This window comes from Puma concolor, chromosome B1 (assembly GCF_028749965.1).
Source record: "Puma concolor isolate L17-30 chromosome B1, mPumCon1.1.hap2, whole genome shotgun sequence".
Taxonomy (NCBI): Eukaryota; Metazoa; Chordata; class Mammalia; order Carnivora; family Felidae; genus Puma; species Puma concolor.
In genome coordinates, this window is record NC_141670.1 from 187,667,630 (window position 1) to 187,687,631 (window position 20,002).

Genomic DNA, 20,002 nt, shown 5'->3' on the forward strand with positions numbered 1-20,002 from the left:
AGCATCAGTCACCTGTTCTTAGGTTTGTGTCCAAAGGCAGAAGGAAGTTTCTCCCTGTGTGTGTGTGTGTGTATGTGTGTGTGTTTAAGAGCAAGAGCAAGAAATCTAGTTCTTGGCACATTTCATCGGTCAGAATTATCGCATGCCTCTGTCTACACCAACGCCTGGCAAGGGAGATGGAATATTCCTGCGAAGGGTTTAGGTTCCGTAAGATCACCATGGCAACTAGGGAGGGCCCGACCCGGGACACGCACACTCTAAAAGGGTGAACACCAAAACAAAATCAGGTCTGAAGAAGTACAGGAAAGTTAGAAATGGATTTAAAATAGACCACCGACAGCATTGTCTCTGAAGTCCATGTCTGATTTTGTTTCATTGTCTTCCCTTTAAAAGCCAGAATGTTGCGTTACTCATGGGTTTGGAGGTGGGGGGAGGGGCAGTGGTTGTTTGTTTGTTAAGAAAAATGCCATCTTCTCTCTGCTCCTCCCTGGCTTCTTTATCATCTGTTCTGTTTTGCAGCTGGAACGTTCCCACCTTTGTTCCCATACTCTTCCAGTATGTCTGTCCTTCCATTATTTTTCCAGCTCGGTTCCCAGCAGAATGCAGAGCAGTCTGGATAAATGAAACAGAGCTGACAGGCCTCTTAATGAGAGCTTGTTTGCACACACTGCATTTCTTGTGACGGCTCTGTACCTGAGAGCCTTTAGGTGTGGATTTTTACATACGAGCGTTTGTCCTTCTTGTAATTAAGGCCCCTGGAAACGGATTGGCTTTTTAAAATCAGGCATTTCTCTTCCTTAACTCCTTTTTCCATGCCTCCTCTGTCCACTTTCCCCTCCCCCTCTGTCATCTTCACCTCACGTGGCTATTCCAGAAGCCTCTCTAGCTAGGAGGCTCCTACTGGCATTCAGCTCAGTCCCTGCTGGGGCCTCCTCCCAGTTGGCAATCTTACGTTAAATTCATTTTCCCCTATGGGTCCTCTTGTGTCCTCAATCCCAAACACACACCATTGTGACGACGTGGAATTTTGTGACGACGTGGAATTCTAAACGACTGGCATCAGTCGTTCACATGTTGGGGTGAACTTGGGGATGTGTTATTCCCACTGGGGCATTTGTGCCCCTATTGACCATGTGACATAAAAGGTTCAATCTCTTCCTCAAGGAATTTCAAAGACCAGCTACTTGCCCATTGGTGTTTTCGTCCCTGTTTCTTTAAAATTCCAGCACGCCTTTGCCACGCTTTTCTCCTGGTTCCATCACTTTCCTGTAGCCCTTGGGATGGCTTGGTATCCGACTTCTCCTTGAAAAAGCCCTCTCTTTGCTCTGCCCTCTGCTTTCATTCTGGACGCCTCCATTTGGAACAATCTCTCTTAATAATACAGAGGGTACCATCACACAGCTCAGTTAGGATGTCAAAGAGCCAAAAGATTCCCCTTACTTAACTCACTACTTTAATATATTCCTTTTTTCCAGATGTCTTTCTGAACAGAGAAAAATTTGAAATTCCGAGATGCAGTAGAGAGCTCAGTAGTGAATCTAATTAGAAATGAGAAGCAGAAAAATAAGAAGGGCCTGTCTCTCGATATTATGATTGCTCACGAAAACAAAACAAAACAAGTTGATACAGCATGAAGGCAATTTAAGATGATAGATACAGATGTGCTGCCTTACATTTCATATCACCTCTTGAATGGGATTTTTTTTTTATAGGGAAAGTTTGTACAATACCGACAGGTTAGACTTTCTGGAATCTATGTAAACCCAGGAATATATTTTGGATCTTAGCCAAGGCCAGTGATAGCCTATTAAATTTAAAACAATTGGTGAAAGAAAGAAAAGAGAAAGAAAGAGAAAGGAAGGAAGGAAGGAAGGAAAGGAAGGAAGGGGAAAGAAAGAAAGAAAAAGAAAGGAAAGAAAGAAAGAGAAAGAAAGAAAAAGGAAGGAGAAAAGAAAGAGAAGGAAGGAAAGAAAGAAGGAAGGAATGAGAAAGAAGGAAGAAAAGAGAAAGAATGAATGAAAGAAAGAAAAAGAGAAAACCAGCTGCTATTTTGTAGTTTAACTTAAAGACAGAAGTAACTTCTATTCATTTGCAGACTTTGTGTTATTGGATTCTATGACCATCATGTAACATAACTATATATTTTTTTTTGTTACCTGAAATAAACATGCAGTAATTTTCCTGATACAGATGATTATCTTTATTATTTGCACCATTCTCCCTCTCCACCCTCGCCACAGGCCAGGCATATAGACTGAGCGTTCCTTCTGAACATATTGTAACAACTTATCAGTTGCAATCTGCCACCTAAAATTATTAGATCGTATGGTAGTCATGAAAATTATGGAGAATGTAAAGATTTTATGCATTCCATCAAAAATGCCAGATCTAAAATCAGTTAGTTTATTTCCTGCAGTCTTTCAAGTTGACCAAAGCACTCACTGATTTGCTCTATTTTCTTACGTTTTTAGTATTTCTGCATATATATATATATATATATATATATATATATGCACTGAAAAGCCCCACTCGGAAAAAATTTCACTGCAATTCTGAGAAAAAGCTTATCCTAAACATCTAAAGATAGCATTTCTAATTATTGTCTACATTGTGTTTAAACTGTGCAAACTCGAGCATTATTCTCACTTTACCAGCTGTGTCTAGGTAGAGTCATTACATCAAACGCTTCTAATTTTACAAAAAGAAATCAAAACAAGTGTGTGTTTAAGTCTCAGTGACAAATGCAAACCCTGTGAGTCAAACAGGCAAACTGATTAGCAAGCTGGCTGGGAAGTCAAAACAGCAAATATAAGGAGATTAACAAAACAGATCTGTAAGATGAGAGGGGTAAAAATAGCTTCCAGGGGCCAAGTGGGGTCCAGTGGGTGGGTCTGGCCGCACGCATCAAGTTCTGTGCCCAAAACCAGATGCCTGCCTGTACCACTCACAATCTTCCTCCGTCCCAGAACTCTACCTGCCCTCCCCCAGGAGCGGGGATCAAAGTTCAGCAAGCCAGCCTCTTCACCGGATGCAGAAACTTTCTTTCAAACCTACGTGGAAGCAACGTTTCCTCTACTTGAATCTTTCTAGTTGCAGGCACTCACTAGGACACAAGGTCGTTCAATCTGTTGGTACGTAGCTATTTTTCTGACATTAGCCATCATTATTAAGTAGACATTTATTAGATACTTAGGTCCTCCCTTTATACAGCTCTCACAAATGACACTCGATTTAATTCTCACAACAATACAATATAATGATCTTATCTTACAGATGAGAAAACCCAGGCCCAGAGAGGTGAAGTGACTTAACTCAGGTCACACAGCTTCTAAAAGTGTGGCGGAGCGGGGGTTCCAAACAGGCCACTTCACCCTTCTATTATTTCCTTTCATTGTTTCTCGTCTCTGGAGCCCCATGGAAGAGCTTATCAATCCAATTCCCACCGATGGACCGAAAGAACATGGAATGGGTCTGCTAGGTTACCTCTTTGGTCTTGGAGGGTTGAGGGTCATGAAGAGAGAAACTAAAACCAGAAGATACTATGATCTGAATGTTTGTGCCCCCCCCCCCCCGCCAATTCATACATTGAAATCCTAACCCCCAAAGATGATGGTAACAGAAGGTGACACCTTTTCCCAAAGGTGTCCCAAAGTCATGAGGGGGGGAGCCTTATAAAAGGAGCTCAGAGAGATCCCTAACTCCTTCCTCCATGTGAGGACACAGTGAAAGGCACTGGGTGTGAACCCCAAAGAGGGCTTTCACCTGACCATGCTGGTGCCATGACCTTGGACTTCCAGTCTCCAGAACTGTGAGAAATGAAGTTGTGTTGTTTATAGGCCACCCAGTCTGGACTGTTCTATGACAGCCCAAATGGACTACGACATAAGGTAAGTGATGAGAAGCACCAGCCTCCTTCTAAAAAAGAAATCCAAACCTCCCTTGATGATCCTGAATTTAGCCTATAATCGGGGCAGCGAGTGGAAGATGGGGTGTTGGGCATCCATCCGTGGGGTGTTCATTCCTCTCCACTGTGTGTCCTATGTGCTTCCTGCCTCGTTTTCACCACTTTAAACTGTGGGGATAGGCAAACACATCTGTTGGGATCAGGATATTTAAAGAAGCAGTTTGCTAGTCCCCTTTCAACGCTAATCTGCACGGTTCAAGCGAACGCTTCAAACCAGTGAGAACAGTTGGTGGAGCAAAGTCACCAGGCAAAAACCTTTCTCTCCAATTGTCACTTGGGTTCAAGGAAAGATTTGTAAATAACAAGTTAGTCCTAGTAAGCGATAAATATAGCCACCGGGGATGGGTTTCTGGCGAAGGTTCCGTTTGACTCACTGCCTCGAGTCTGGGAGGAATGGAAGTCGCAGCTAGAAAGTGGGTCTGCCCAAGGAGCGTAAAAAGTTGTTGGGTGCTTTTATTCCACAAATGAAGGTGGCTACGCATTCTAATCTAGTCTGTGTAGAGATTATAATTTTCAAAAAGACAGGCTGAACATCCAAGTCTTAGTCAATATCAGCCTGCCCATGGGCTTCATTGTTCCAACCGCCTCTGTGTCAAGAAGTCAAGAGAAGCCTTGTCCTTATCCTGACTGTGGAGAAGGCCAGCAACTTCAGATCCCAAAGCCAACCGCCCTGTAAACTGCTCTGTCACACTGCTTCACCGGCCCTCTCACCATCTGGGACCTCAGGCTGCCCTCAGAGGCACGTGTGAGGAGACACAGGGCCCAGTGAAGTGGCACTGGCCTTGTGTCATGCTGGCGGCCCCAGCATCAGAACCACCAGGAAGCTTGTTGCAAATAGCTGTCCATCTTTCCCTTTGGATTCCAGCCCAGGATGCCCAGGTTTTTTTGGGTTTTTTTTGGGGGGGGTTTTGTTTTTTGTTTTTTGGGGTTTTTTTTGGTTTTTTCTTTTCTCACTTTCCTGAGTGATCCTGGTGCCCTCCATCTTGGGAGCCACACGGAAGGACAATATAACCAGAGACCCCACGTCGTGGTCAGCAGATGTAGAGAGAGAAGAGGATAAGGAGAAATCCTGCCTGTTTTGGGGAAATATCTTTGCGGTTTCCAAATAGTAGCTGAGCCTAGGAGCAGAGCCTCAAACAAACAAACAAAAGTAACCAAGGCCCCAGTGCAAGACTGAATTGCTGAGTTTTAATATGCAACACGAAGACTGCCAATCGGCCTCTCTGTGGGTGGCAGCGGGCGAGCAACAGCCGAGGACACCGGGCAGGGGCGCCTAACTGCAGGCTGCATGTGCTGGCATGGTGTGTGAGAGGTCGGGGGTCGGCGGTTGGGGTGGGGGGCTAGGTGACCTCAGGAAGGGTCTCAGAGCGCCTAGAAGGACTCTAAGGGGTGGGAGGAGTTGAGCCCTTAGGGCATAGCAGGATTGGTTCAGGGCTCCTGGAATGAGGGTAGAAAGGAACCTGGGGTGGGGGTGGGGGGTCCGGGAGGGTAGGTGGGTTACTTCAATACGTCCAGGGCTCCTCAGAGCTCGAGATGGGGGTCTCAGAGGGCACGGCCTGCCCTCTGGATGCGGAGGGGTGTTACCGCATACGTGGTTGGAGGCCTCAGGGTGGAGGGGATTTTCGGGGAGACCTCAGCCGCGCAGAACTGGGACCCCGGGCGAGAAGGTGTCTCTGGGAGCTGGGGGGAGAAAGTCAAGGCCGGCAGGGGGCAGGTGCCTGGCGCGCGGAGGAGCGGCGGGGCCCGCAGGGGGTCTCCGCGGGCCCCGCCCCGGGCGGGGGGCGCGCTCAGACGGCCTTGCACTCGCTTTCCCGCCGCCGCTTCCGGCGCTCGGCGTGCTCCTGCGCCTGGCGCGCCCAGGGCAGCGGCCCGCACACGCCCACCACGCAGCAGGCGAGCCGGGGGCCCGCGTTGCCGTTCTCCACGCTGGCCGCGTTGCCGCCCCGGCCCAGGTCGTCCTCGCCCGCGTGGACCACCACGGCGCGGCCCACGATCGAGTGCGGGCCGAAGAGCGAGGCGGCCAGGCCGCCGCGGTACTTCCAGAGGCGGCCGTCGCGCACGGCGAAGTTGCCGAAGTCGCCCGGGTGCTGCGGGTGCGGCACGGCCCGCGGGTTGTAGTGCGCGCCGGTGGAGTCGCAGCCCTGGCTCAGGTCCCCGAACTGGTGCACGTGGATGGCGCGGCTGGAGTTGTTGGGCTCGGCCGGGAAGCCCTCCAGGTCGAAGAAGGCCTCGAGCCGGGCGCCGGGCACCTGCTGCCGGAAGAGCACGAGGCCGCTCACCCGGGGCTGCGCCGCGTCCAGCGTGGCCGACGGCTGCACCCGGCAGGCGGCGTGGAGCGCGGCGTCCGGGCGGTCGCCCGCCGCCTGCCGCTGCGTCATCTCCTGCCAGATCGCCGTCACTTTCTCGTGCATGTCGCGGATCTGCGCCGCCGTGCTGGAGCCGGGCTCCTCCGGGTCCGGGTCGGACCAGGCGCGCGAGGCGCGGGCCGCCAGCAGCAGGTAGGCACACAGCAGCGCCTGCGCCAGCATGGCCGGAGTCGGGCACCTGCGGGCGCCCCCAGGGGTGGAGCAGAGCGAGCCTTAGTCCCTGGCAACGTGAGGACCCCCGACCCCAGGGGCTTCCTCGCCCAGCGCGCATTCCTGCCTTTGGCCCCGTGCCTTTCTGGGCCTGCTTTGTTCCGGGACCTGGGTCAGGTGCTGTGCTTGCAAAGATGGCTTTGACACAGTCTCAGGCAACTCATGGGGATCTTTTTGAGCCGCCAGGGTGATCATGGCCCTCTCAAGTCCTGTCTGCATCACTTGGAGGAAGTCATGGGGCAATGGGGGGAGAGTCTCAGGGCACATAAGGATGGCCCTTCCAGACCTTCCCCTCCCCCATCACCCCTTGCCACCCTCGCTAAGCATCCTCCTGTACAGACCAGTTAAGACTTCCTACCCCGCATTCTCGGCCCTTAGAATAGCCGTGCCCTCTCCGAAGTGTCCTGCCCCCTCTTCTCTGCCGGGCACAGCAGACTTGAAGACAGAAACTCGGTTTTCCTCCTCATCAGCCCCAGCACCTGGGCCCACACCTGGCTGTAAGGAGACATTTAATATGTGATTGTTGAATGAGGACTTCACCGAGGGACAGGCGTGTCATCAAGTCATTCTAACACCATCCTGTGATTGGAGATGGATGAGCCCTGGGCTGGGGAAGGACAGAGAAAGTAGTAGCCATCCCACCAGGGGAACGCCAGGAACGCTTCCCCAGAGGAGATGACATTTGAGCTTGGTCTCCCAAGACAAGCCGTTTTTGAGCTGAACCAGACTGGAGACTGCTTCCAGGCAGGAGGCACACCCTGACGTGTTCACAGCCTGTGAAAGGACACGGCATGTCTAAGGGACGGGGGGGGGATTTTGTGTGGGAGAAGTAGAGACAGCCGGAGGGAGAGGAGTTGCCCAATTGCAGCAACCCCGATGCGAACCAGTGAAGGCCTTCACCAAGGTGGAGGCAGCAGTGCTGGAGGGGTATGGACTTGAGAGACATCTCGGATAGCACGGACAGTGGGGGGGGGGGGGAGAGGGGGGCACGAGCCGGCGCGATGACTGAGTAGCCAGCAGGGGAGACTGGGCTGGGCCCATGGACAGAGGCCCTGAGAGGACAGCAGGGAGGGTGAGTTCAGCCGAGCCCCCGGGGGTGAGAGTCTGGTCGGTGACGCACGTGGGGTGTTTGGTAGACATTTGGAAACACAGGTCTGGCACTTGGAAAAGGCAGCGTCACTGGGGGGGGTTTCCCGTGACGACTGCACGTCACATTCCGGTTCATAAAAGTCACGTGCCCAGGCCGTGCCCGAGAGCTTCTGATTCAGTGGGCATGGATTATTATTTTTGTAAAGCTCCGTCAGAGATTCTGGGACCCAGCCAGAGCTTGAGAGTCCAACACAGGTTCAAATCCCAGTTCTAACGTTTGCTCGCGGCGATATTGTGGGGGAGTTACTGGCTCTGTCTTAGCTACCTGTAAAATAGGGTAATGTCTCCAAGGATCACGGCGAGGATTAAATGAGGTATTATATGGCAGGCCAGTTTCATATTTTTAAGTGCATCTTCAGGGGTCAGGTCAGCGGCACTTTCAAGGGTCTTCTCCAGCCCCACAGCAGGTACCATTTTAAAAATAAACTCTGGGGTTGAGGATTTTTTTCTTTCCGTAACCGTTACAGAAAGGCAATCTAGTATGGTGAGTACAAGAAGGTGGTTCTGGAACTCACTGTCTGAAGCCTGCCTCTGCCACTTACTCTCTGAGGGTTTAGTTATTTTTATTGCAGAGTTAGGCAGAGTAACTGCCGGACTGAAAACTGGTGGGGCTCCAGCTCTTTCCTGAGCCTCAGTGTGTTTTTTGTTTTTTGTTTTTTGTTTTTTGTTTTTATCTGCAAATGGGGATAATAATACATACCTCAGGGGCTGGCTGAGACTTCAGGGAGACAGTTCGAATCGTTAACATTTATCAAACACACAGAAGCGCTGTTAAAAAGCACTTTGTGTATGTTAATTCGTATAAGTCTTCCATGAACCCTATGGGGTAGGTGTCACTGTTATCCCCATTCCAAAGGGCAGGAAACTGAGGCCCAGAGAAGCAAGTGTCTCGCCCGAAGTTACACAATGAATAGCTGAGGGCAAGATTTAAAAGTGTGTGGTCCAAGCCAAGGTTTAGCCGCTACACCGAATGGCTCTCAAGTCGAAGGCACTTAGCATAGAGCCTGGCTGGTAGAAAGTTCCTAGTATATGGCGACTCGTAGCGACCAGAGGGAAGCTGCTGATAGAAGTTTCGGGACAGGGGCACCTGGGTGGCTCACTAGGTTCGGCATCCAGCTCTCAGTTTCAACTCAGGTCATGATCTCACAGTTTGTGGCACCGAGTTCCTTGTCGGGATCTGTACTGACAGCCTGGAGCCTGCTTGGGATTCTCTCTCTTCCTCTCTCTCTCCCTCCCCTGCTCATCATGCTCGCTCTCTCTCTCTCTCTCCCCCTCCCTCTCTCAAAAATAAATAAACATTAAAAAAAAAAAAAAGGAGAAGAAGTTTCAGGACAATCAGGTGAGAGATGCTATTGAAGCCGTGACAGGAGGACGTGATGCCCGGGAAGGGCTCCCAGGAGGAGTGGCGGGAAGGCAGGAGAAGCCCAGAAAGTGAGGTCCAGGGAACCACCACCTCAGACATGGCCTGGTATGGGGTTACCGCCCTGGAGCCCCAGGGAGCAGGAGCGGAAGTGGGGGACCGTCCCAGGCCTCAGCCTCAAGCTGTCCACCATCATTGCCTGCCCCAGCCCCGCTGGCCGTCCTGCCCCCCAGGAGGGCTCTGCCAGTTGGAAAACTCTTCCTTAAAAACAGAACAAAAACAGATGGCGCGGGGTGTGTCGATGAAGCTTTTTTTCAGAATTGGCTGGGTAATAATTAACATTTTAAGGAGATCCTTTTCTCTTGAGAGAAAAAGCATCTTCCTCCACCTCAGGTGAGCCGGGACTCCTTGGTTCTCAACCTGGACTTCTACGTCCTGAGGCCGGTCCCCGGGAGGCTCCCCTTTCTCACACACACACCGTGTCCCCCTGAGATCGAGCTGTGAAGGACCAAGTGGTTTCGGGGGGCCCTGCTATGTGCCTGGTCTGGAAGGGGAGACAGGTCGTTGGAGAAAGAGGTCAAAGGAAGCCACCAGGCCTGTGCCTCCTTCCTGGGTCTGGATCTGGGAAGACGGTGGCCCTTCTGACACCTTCCCCGTGTTCCGGTCCCTCGGCCCACTCCCAGAAGGAGCCCTGGACGTGAGCCTGAACCGGCCAGGAGCCCCCCTCTGTGCCTCCGCCAACCAAGCAGGTGGTTCTGCAGGAGGAGGTCCTGGGAGAGGCGGCCTTCCTCACTCGGGATTCACTCCTGACACTAAAGTCCACTGGGACTGGCCTCCGCGGTGCAAAGGACAACAGTTTCTTTCTCCCCGGAGGCCTCCCTCACCCCTTCTCCACCTCTCCGCTCGTCCCCTCCCCAGCAGCCAGGTTCTGTCGTTAGATGACCAGTCGCTTTCCCAAGAAGCGCCCCCCCCATGCCCCGCCCCAGTTTCAGACTCAAAACACGCGCTCTGGGAAGAAGGAAACTCCAACTTGGCACCCACCTTTCCCGCTCTTCCAAGAGAGCTTTCCTCCTGAGAAGCGGGGAGCTGCACCCAGCGTTCCCGGGAATGCAGGCTGGCTCCTGAGGCCGGGCTGTTTGCGGGCAGCGAGGGGAAGCCGGCCCAGGGGAGTGGTCACGGCGGGGAAGGAAAGAAGGCCATTGGGCTGACTTTGCGAAGGAATGTAGGCCAGGTCCCTAGTTGTCTGATTGCCTCACCTCCTCCTCTGACTCCACCCGCCTCCGTCCTCCCCAGCCCCCCGGGCTCCCTGGCCAGTTGTTCCTTCCTGTGACTCCACTGAGTGGCGCCCAGACGGAGCCAGTGACCTTCAGCCGGCAGCAGGGGGATAAGAAGGAGACAGAAAGCAGCCTGTTTGGAGAGATGTACAATGGTCTCTTTCTTGAGCGGCCTTTAGCTCTTCCCTGATTTCCTCAGCTGTTGACTTATTTTTGCTCGATGCTACCAAGAAGGGAATGGGCCCCTTGCAGATACACGTGGTGTTTTCGTCCCAGAGCCTTTGAGAGGTGAGAGGCAGGAGGCTGGGGGGGGCCGTGCACTCTGGCTGCCCAGGCCCGGCTGTGTCACATCCTGACTTTGCTCCCGGACCAGCTCCCCCGGGACCTCCCTTTCATCATCTGTAAAATGGGGATATGATGTCAACCCGGCGGCTGGCACACCATCAAACTCCTCAGCAATCATCACCACTGTTGTCGCTTTATTATTAAAGTTCTCGAGAAGTCTTTGGAGGGTATGCGGCCCAGGGCACCGCGAGCCTTTTCCACATCCCCCCCTCCCCCAGTGGCCTTCCTTCCTTTGCTGCCATCATGTTTTCTCAATCACAGCAGCACTTTCCTGAAATAGCAGCTTTTCTCTCCCAGAAAAGCCCACATGGGAGAAGGCAGTCCTGTCTGCCTGCTTGTCTGCCCTCCAGCCTTCTTTCCTTCAACAAATGTTCTGTGGGTGCTCACTCCATGCTGGGTGCCCAAACCTGAAGGAGCCCCTGCCCTCTGGGGGTTCGTAGTCTGGGAGGGAACAGTGGTGTGGACAGATCCATCCAGTACAGAGTGCGGAGTGAGGCTGCAAAGGGACGGACAGGGCCCCTAGAGACCCAGATACTAGTCCTGGCAGCCGGAAAGCTTGTTCAAAATCTTAGATTCTGGGCCCCACCCGAGGCTGAGTGAATCAATTGCCAGCTTCCTAGAACTGTTTGTTTGTTTGCTTGTTTTTTCAGGGTGGTCATTCTGGCGGGCAGCCAGCTCTGGGATCTTCTGTTCGCCCCCACCCTTCCTTTGGCAACGGCACCTCAGTTTTCTGCATTTGCATTCCATGCAGGTGGAATTGACTTCATCCCTCACTCCAGAGGTGGGCTTGTGACTCATCAAAACATTGCATTGGTTCCAGGATAATTCACGCAGAGCCAGTGAAATGTAATGCCACTTCTGCCGGGACTTTTAGAAAGACTGGAGTTCTAGCCACCCCCTGGCCCCCACTGGGGGAGAACCCAGCTGAAGACTGGGCCAATGTGGAGGGAAGCAGAATAAAAATTGAGTGAAATCGTGACTCAGGGGCAGAGTTTGCACCCCTGGATCTAGCCGTACCTGAAGCTCTGTTTTTTTACGTCAGTCAATACGTTCTCATTTTGCTCAAGTTGTCTGGGTTTTGTTTTCCGAACTGGCAACTGAACACTTTGCGGAACACTTTCTCATACGGTATTTTATGTAACGTTTGTATTCATGGCGTGGGATGGGCATTAGCTTGCCCACTTGGTAGATAAGGAAAATGAGGTTCGGAAAGAACCCGGAAGGGGCCCGAGGTTGCAGAGCCTAGTAAGTGGCAAAGTCGAGAGCTCAACTCAAGACTCTGATCCCTAAAGCCTGCCTCCTTAATCGTTACACTTTACTACCTCGCAGGCTGAGAGATGAAAGAAAGAGACAACAGGTGAGCCGGCCCCCCACGGCTGTCTCCTCGCATCAGTGACTGCTTTGCAGCCAGACACTGAACTGCTGACCTCTCTTTCTTTTCACGTCGGTTAATGTCTAATACAACAACCGAAAAAATCAAGGGAGTGTTGTAAAAGCAGCAGTATTAGAAAATGCAGTCCGAGGTACTCCTGTCTGTGTAGAAGAGATCTCTGCTAGAGAACTTTGAACTTCCTTTGTGCAGGGACACCGATTATAGTTTCCTTTTCATTGTGTTCAGAAAACGCATAGAACAAAATTCCACCAGGAAATAAAGCGGTTCCCACGAGGAGAAAACTTTTCGAAGCAGTGATTAGGGCCTCCAGGTGGCGTCCCTAAAAGGCCAAATTCTGTGTGATGATAGTTTAACCCAACCCTAGTACTTTAGACACGCCTGAGAAGACTCCCAACTGTGTCTGGCTGCCTCAGGTTGGCCCAGACACCCCAGAGGGAGGGAAACGGAGTCAGGAAATGACAGGGTCTAAGTTTGGATCTGATCTGGGTCATTTTGTCCAAACACATCAGGGTAATACAGGGGCAAGGAGGTCCTTGTTAGTAAGGTTGGGCAAAGAAGCATCATTCTTAGTGATAGCAATAAACTAATAACATCTAGCATTTATTAAAGTGGCTCTTGTGTGCCGGGCACTTGTTAAACAATTTGTGTGCACCTTTGCGTCCCCGTGAATAGCCCCGCTCCTCAGTGAAGAAGGGAGATTGCATTCTGGGTCCGTGGAGCATTCTGGCAAGTTTCCTCTTCCCTGTGAACGCGTCACCCTTCCGCTCACAGGTCAGGACAATGTGGGCGAATCAGAAGGTAATGAAAGCCAGTCAGAACCAGGACCTTCTCAACTAATTATACTTGGCTGGCCATGTGACGAGAATGACCAATGACAGGACACGACAGCGGTGCCTTTTCCGACCAGAAGGCTAGGGTGTGCGAAGGAAGTTACTCTCAGGAAAGCACCAGAGTGAGACCCTTCCAGGCGAAGCTCTGCACGCGCCCTGACCCTGCCTCCGGTTCCCCTTCCTGCCCGTATCTGCGAGAGGAAACAGGTCATTCCTGCTTTACCTACCGTCTGAAAACAAGATAGCAGCGTGAATAACCAAAAAGCACATCGGGCGTGGTGCCTCTTTCCTCAAAATAATCGCACAGTGTATTCCTCTTGGGAAAAGGGAAGCATTTTCAGCTTACTTTCTCGTCATACTTTAAAAAAAATACTTGCCGAGCGCAACGACCACACCTGCCCTTCCCTCTTCTTGCCTCCCCCCCCCCCCCACTATAGAAGCTGGAAAGTCAGACACTTGCTTTCACCCAGGGGCACTCATGGGACCCAGTAATCCGGCAGTGAGATCCAGAACCTGATGTCGCTTTGGGGAAGGCAGAATTTTAAAAGGGGCAGAAATGGTTGGTGCCTCTTTCCTCTTGCTCTTGCCTTGAACGTGGGTGCGACGTCTAACGACGTGGCAGCCACGTTGGGACTACATGTCGGCAAGAGTGAGAACAGAAACCAACAGAGGGGAAAGATGGAAAGAATCTAGGTCCTCAGAAACCTCATGGAAAACGTGGTGGAAAAAAAAGAAAAAAAACTAAATGAAACCCAGTGCCCCACTGAGCACCTTAACCAACACCCGTGCAGCTCTAGTCTTCTTGTTCTAGGAGAAAAGAAACCTCAATACGTTCTCCTGTTAGTGAGATTCTGTTATTTGCAGCCAAATTCATGCCCAACTGATATGGTTAGATGCCAGACCCTTCGGTGGGCATCATGACTAGGAACTTGTAGAAATCAGAGCCTTCCTTCAAGCAGCTTGTAGTCTATTCGGAGAGACCTATATATGAGAGACCAAAGCATACTCCTATAGGGAGGATATAGTCACTCCCATATTTTACAGATAAGGAAATAGACTCACAGGAGTTAACTGACTTGTCCAGTGTCATACCTATAGGTACAGAGGAGGGACTCATGCCCAGGTGGCTGAGCTGTCAGGCTCTTGACCTTGTACCTCACCAGTTTTGAGGCTCCATTCACCATCTCTTCATTTTTCCCATGCTGTCACACACACACACACACACACACACACACACACACACACACCCTGCAACCTCACCCTGAAGAAGCAATACTGTCCTCACTCAAGACCCAAGAATGACCAAACTAACAGAAAAGATGGGCAGAAAAACTCCTCAGGAACTTGCGCAAAAAGCACAAACGTCGCGACATGTAGAGAGTGAAATCTAGAGACAAAGGCGATAGAATATTCTCTACTGCTAGGGTTATGGAAAATTGTTGCTGGAAGCAGCTATAGAGAAAAGAGAGGTCCTGTGACTCAGCTTCTGTTCTAGAAGAGAAATTAGAAAATCTACATGCTAACAGGATTCAAAAAGCCTTAGAATCAAGGCCCGGGAACGAAAATAGGGAAGCAGCCATGTGATTCATTCAGAAAACAAGTCCAATATGGTTCTGGCCCTTCTTAAGTGATGGTTCCAAAGGGAGTGGGTTGGAACCCCCATCAGAGCTTCCAAATCACTGTCGCCCACCAGGCCCACTGATGGGGGCAGCAGCAGCTGGAAGATTGGGACAGTTAGAGTAGTTAATAAATTGAATTAATTTTGGAGCAATCTAATAAAGTCATGAACCTCCTCATAGTGCTTCTGGGCCCTGGCCCAGATGTACAGGGCACCGCCTTGCCCTCTCTGGAAAGAACAGGAGAGATAAAGTCGGGTCTTATGACATTCTGCTCACAATGGAGAGGTGAGAGGATCTACTGGTGGCTCCAACCAGGGACCAAGACATGGAACTTTTTGAGTGTTTCCCTCAACTTTTGTCCATCGCGGTGTAAGAAGCTTTTCACGTTGGTCTTTCTCCACAAAACGTACATCAAATACAGGCGTTTATCTATCATTGGCCTATTTCCCTCAAAAGCCAAAGCAAAAGAGATGGGATCTAACTATTGGTTCAACTCTTTTATTTTACTTATGGAGACATGCTTAATAATCAGAGCATTGTTCTAGTTGGGTTTTGTCTATCAGAATAAAGTTGTCTTTTCATTTGTGAGCATATATTCATTATATAATCACTAGTATAGACTTGAAATTGCTTTTGCAGCTGAGAGCAGCTATTTGTAAAAGAAAATGGCTATGCATAGCCTGAAACCAGCCTCCCTTTTCTTAATTCTAAGCCTCAAAGTTAGATCATCTCAAACGGAACTTGAATATTTACTGTAACAGGAATTGAAAATTCAAATGCCTGTGGGGGCCAGACAGGTTATACAATGAATAAAATAGGCCAAGTGCATGCCCTTTCCTTTTTGCCTTTAAACACACAGCCTTCTTATTTACCTCGTGTCTTCATATTGTAGTGGAGATCTTTATCTGAAGAAATATTTGCAGCTCATTGAAAAATAGCAATCCAGCCCCCGGTGCGTGGGCAGAACGCAAGATGCCAAGTCTGTTGGGGGCAGGGGCAGCCCAGCCATGTGTTGCCCTGTGTTGCCATATTGGAATGCAGCCCATTACCGCCAGATCTTCCACTCCTCAAGAGACGCCAGAGATTCAGATTTCCACGTGATACCTCTCATTTTTTAGAAAGTAGTTAAGGGGCACCTGGGTGACTCAGTCGCTTAAGCATCTGACTTCGACTCGGGTCATGATCTCGCGGTCCGTGAGTTCGAGCCCCACATCAGGCTCTGTGCTGACAGCTCATAGCCTGGAGCGTGCTTCAGATTCTGTGTCCCCCTCTCTCTCTCTACCCCACCGCCCCCCCTCACACTCTGTGGCCCTCTCTCTGTCTCAAACAAATAAACATCAAAATTTTTTTAATTAAAAAAAATTAAGAAGTAGTTCATTAGGGTTATTTGCTGCCTACAAGAGTTACGTATGAAATATAAAGACACAGATAGGTTGGCAGTAAAAGGGTGGAAGAAAGATACACCATGTGAACAGTAAGCATAAAAATGAGCATGGTTGTCTTTTTTTTTTTTTTTTTAATTTTTTTTTTTTTCAACGTTTATTTATTTTTGGGACAGAGAGAGACAGAGCATGAGCCGGGGAGGGGCAGAGAGAGAGGGAGACACAGAATTGGAAACAGGCTCCAGGCTCTGAGCCATCAGCCCAGAGAGCCCGACGCGGGGCTCGAACTCCCGGACCGCGAGATCGTGACCTGGCTGAAGTCGGACGCTTAACCGACTGCGCCACCCAGGCGCCCCGAGCATGGTTGTCTTAATAGCAGATACGGTAGATTTCAAGACAAAGACTGTTGCCATGGTCACAGAAATTGGACAGCTCATGATGATAAAGGCACATTCATCAGAAAGACAATAATCCTCAGTGTTTATCTCTCTAATAGCAAAGCCCCGAAATACACTAGACAAAAACTTACAAAGCTAAAGAGAGAAATAAATCCACAACCATAGTTGCAGATTTTTAACATACCCTCTTACTAGTTGATAGAAGAAATAGTATTTAGGTTATCTGAACATTATCAACCGACATGACTGAAATGATATTTTCCCAAGAATTCAGAACAAGTGTTCTTTGCAAGTTTACACGAAATGTTCACCAAGATAGACCGTATCCTAGTCTGTCTTGTTTCATTAAATTTGAAAAGGTGAAAGCTTTACAGACTATGTTATCTGGTTGCAATGAAGTAAGAAATGGAAATCAGTAACACTGAGAGATCTAGAAAATCCCCAAATGCATGGAAATTAAATCATGCACGCTAAATAATCTGTGAATCAAAGAACCCATAAGAGAAATTAGAAAATATTTCTGAGTGAGTCATAATGAAAGGAACATACCAAAATTTGTGGGATGTATCCAAAGCAGTTTTGAGAGGAAAATGTATAATTTTAAATGCCTAGAAAAATACAAAGGTTTAAATGTTATGAAGCTATAAAAGTAGCAGCAAATTAAACCCAATGTATATAGAAGGAAAGAAATAGGAACGTAAATCAATGGAGTTCAGAACAGATAAACATTACCGAAAGTTAAAAAAAAAAGCCAAAAGTAGCTTCTTTGAAGATTATACAATTGATAAAGCTCTAGCAAGCCTAATTAAAAGAGAGAGAAATCTGAATTACCATTGTGAGAAATACAAAAGGCATATCACTTCATGTCCTATTGCTAACAAAAGAATAAGGAAATATTTTGAACAAATTTATGGTTATAAATGCAATATAGCCCCATATATTTAAAGTCTATTTTCTAATTAAAATTTTTTTTCCCACAAAGTATAGTCCACATGGATTCACTGGTGAATTCTACCAAACGCTTATCAAATACTTGAGAAGTTACACCAAACGTACACAAACTCTTGCAGAGAAGAAAGGAGAAAATTCTTCTCACTTCATTTTATGAGGCTCGCATAACCTTGAAACCAAAATCTTGATAGACCAATATCCCTCGTGGGCCTGAGAAAAATAATAGCAAAAGAAATCCAGAAAATATATGTGGAAAATATATCATGGCCAAGTACAATTTATCTCAGAAATGCAAGATTGGTTTAACATTTGAAGACTCACGGATGCAATTCACCACATTAACAGAATAAAGAAGAAAAATATTTTATTTTCGTGATAAAAAACTGTTAGCAAACTAGAAATAGAGGGGACTTTCCTCAATTTTATTAAAGGCAGCTATGAAAAACTTACGGGTACTAGCATACTTAATGGAGAAATCTTGACCGCTTTCCACTTAGGGAACAAGGCAAGGATATTTGCTTTCTCCACCTCCATTCAACATTGTAGTAGAAGTCTAGCCAGGGCAATATGACAAGAAAAAAACATAATAAAAAGCATGGATATTGAGAGAGAAGAAAGTAAACATACAAACGTCACGACTATCTACATAGGAAAGTCGAAGGGCTATTAAAAAAACACTACTATGAATAACAAGAGAACTTAAGGTCATATAATACAAAGTCAGAAAATAAAAATCAGTTGGAACTTTATATACTAGCAACAAACAATTGAAAATAGAATAGATACTATTTATAACGGCACCAAAGAAGAAAATACTTAGCGATAAATTTGGGAAAGAGTTTAAGACCTCTGTACTTAACGTGTACAAAATGCACACAAATGTAAAATGTTTCTGAGAGATATTAACGTAGATGTAAAAGCGGGTATTCCATATTCACGAATGATAAGATTCAGTATTGTCAAGATGTCCATTATCTGACTGTAATTCTAGTCAAAATCTCAGCAGACTTATTTGTAGAAATTGAAGAAGTGGCTTCACATCGTACGTAGAAAAGCAAAGGATCTAGAATTGCTAAAATAATTCTGAAAAAAAAAAAAAGTTCACAGACTAATACTACCTGACTATTGTAAGACTTTAGAATAGGAGGTAAATCTTTGTGACCCTCAAGAGGGTAACGATTGCTTAATAGAAGGACGACAAGCAGAAGCCATAAGAGAAGAGATGGACAAACGGACTTCATCTTAAGTAAAAATGACACCCCTGTGAAACTGAAAAAACAAATCACAGCCTGGGAGAAAATACTCCTAATACATAGATCTACCAAAGGATTTGTATCCAGAATATATAAAGAACTCTCAGAACATAAGAAGAAGAAGAAAGATGACCCAATTTTAAAAACAGATCAAAGAATTTAACCAGTGGCTTCACAAAAGAAGATATATAAATATAAGTGTCTTTATTGGTCATCATGAAAATGCAAACCAAAATCACGATCAAATGCCACTTGATCAGGGTGCCTGCTAAAAATAAAAAGACTGGCAATGTAAACGTTGGTGAGGACGTAGATTAACTAAAACTCATACATTTTGGTGGGAGTATAAAATAGTACAACCACTTTGGAAAACTGTAAGTTTCATATAGGGTTAAATACATATTTAACATGTGATCTGATTTTTTCCCCTAGATATTTACTCAAGGGAAACAAAAATGTATGTCTATACAAAGACACAAGAGTATATGTAAGAACTTTAATTGTAAGTTCTACTGGAAACATCACAAATGTTCATCAGCAGGTGAATAGATCTTTTGTGTTATATTTCCACAGTTGAATATTGTTCAGAAATAAAAAGCTGTTGGCACATACAACAATGTGGATGGACCTCAACACTATTTAACCCTGAGTGACAGAAGCCAGACACAAAATAGTGCATACTGTACGATTCTGTTCACATGAAGTCCTGGAACAGCTCAACTAATCTATTATCATAAAAGTCAGAATCGTGAAGGGGTTAGGGTACAGGGGCATTGGATATGAGTGTGTTAGACTTGGCTGCAGAGGGACTTGAGAAGTTTCTCTAGGGTGATGAGGTGTTCTATATACAGAATATTGAATATGGGATGCTTACGTGAGGGTTTACATTTGCCAAAGATCATGCATTTTATTGCTTGTAAGTTATACTTTAATAAATTTGGAAAGCAGAAACGTTTGTAAATGGCCTGATAACAAGGTTGGCAGCTGTTGGGCTGACCTCATTGGTGTGAGGATAGCCTCAAGTTCAAAGTCTTTCCAGGCAAAGTCATTTAAATGGAACTTTGTATGATACGTTGTTGGTCCTTAAAATTCAGTCTTGCAGCATTTGAGATCAGACCTCCAATGAGCCAGCATTCTAGAGTAAAAAGAGAAGACTTCATTGCGGGGCTGGGTGTCTTGTTGAGGTGTTAAAACAACTGAAGCTAGCTGGACCCGCTCTCCCTGAGACCTTAGGAGAGGTGAGAGCACTGCTCTTGACCTCATGCTGACTGAGTTGGCACCCCTCCCAGCATTTGCCCACTCTGAACCCTGGGGTTCTCACACGTAAGAACAGAGACCGGAATTGGGTGAGGATTAAAGGAGATATGGATGTAAAAGTAATAAGAGAGTGTGTGGCATATGGTAACCACATTGTGTAATTTTATCACTTGTTTTTGAGGATGTCTCATTTTCTACACTGAGCTAGGAAATAGACAAAGATATTAGGGTGGAGTTAGGAGACAGTTGTG

At 47.7% G+C, this 20,002-nt stretch overlaps 1 protein-coding gene and 1 long non-coding RNA gene across 2 annotated transcripts; one reads left to right on the forward strand and one right to left on the reverse strand.

The window, feature by feature from the left end:
- Positions 1–5,130: 5,130 nt before the first annotated feature.
- Positions 5,131–10,308, reverse strand: SOD3 (superoxide dismutase 3). Its single transcript, XM_086705318.1, has 2 exons — positions 10,091–10,308; positions 5,131–6,508 (listed from the first exon to the last, which is right to left on the reverse strand). Exon 2 carries the CDS (start codon positions 6,490–6,492, stop codon positions 5,752–5,754), a length of 741 nt encoding a protein of 246 aa, XP_086561444.1. The 5' UTR covers positions 6,493–6,508; positions 10,091–10,308; the 3' UTR covers positions 5,131–5,751.
- On the forward strand, positions 10,205–11,684 carry LOC147582073 (uncharacterized). Its single transcript, XR_015250547.1, has 2 exons — positions 10,205–10,611; positions 11,420–11,684. It is a non-coding gene; the product is annotated as an uncharacterized LOC147582073 (long non-coding RNA).
- The last annotated feature ends 8,318 nt before the right edge of the window (positions 11,685–20,002 follow it).

Excerpts from the sequence above, each read along its gene's own strand:
- SOD3 (XM_086705318.1), bottom strand. The coding sequence starts at position 6,492 with ATGCTGGCGCAGGCGCTGCTGTGTGCCTACCTGCTGCTGGCGGCCCGC.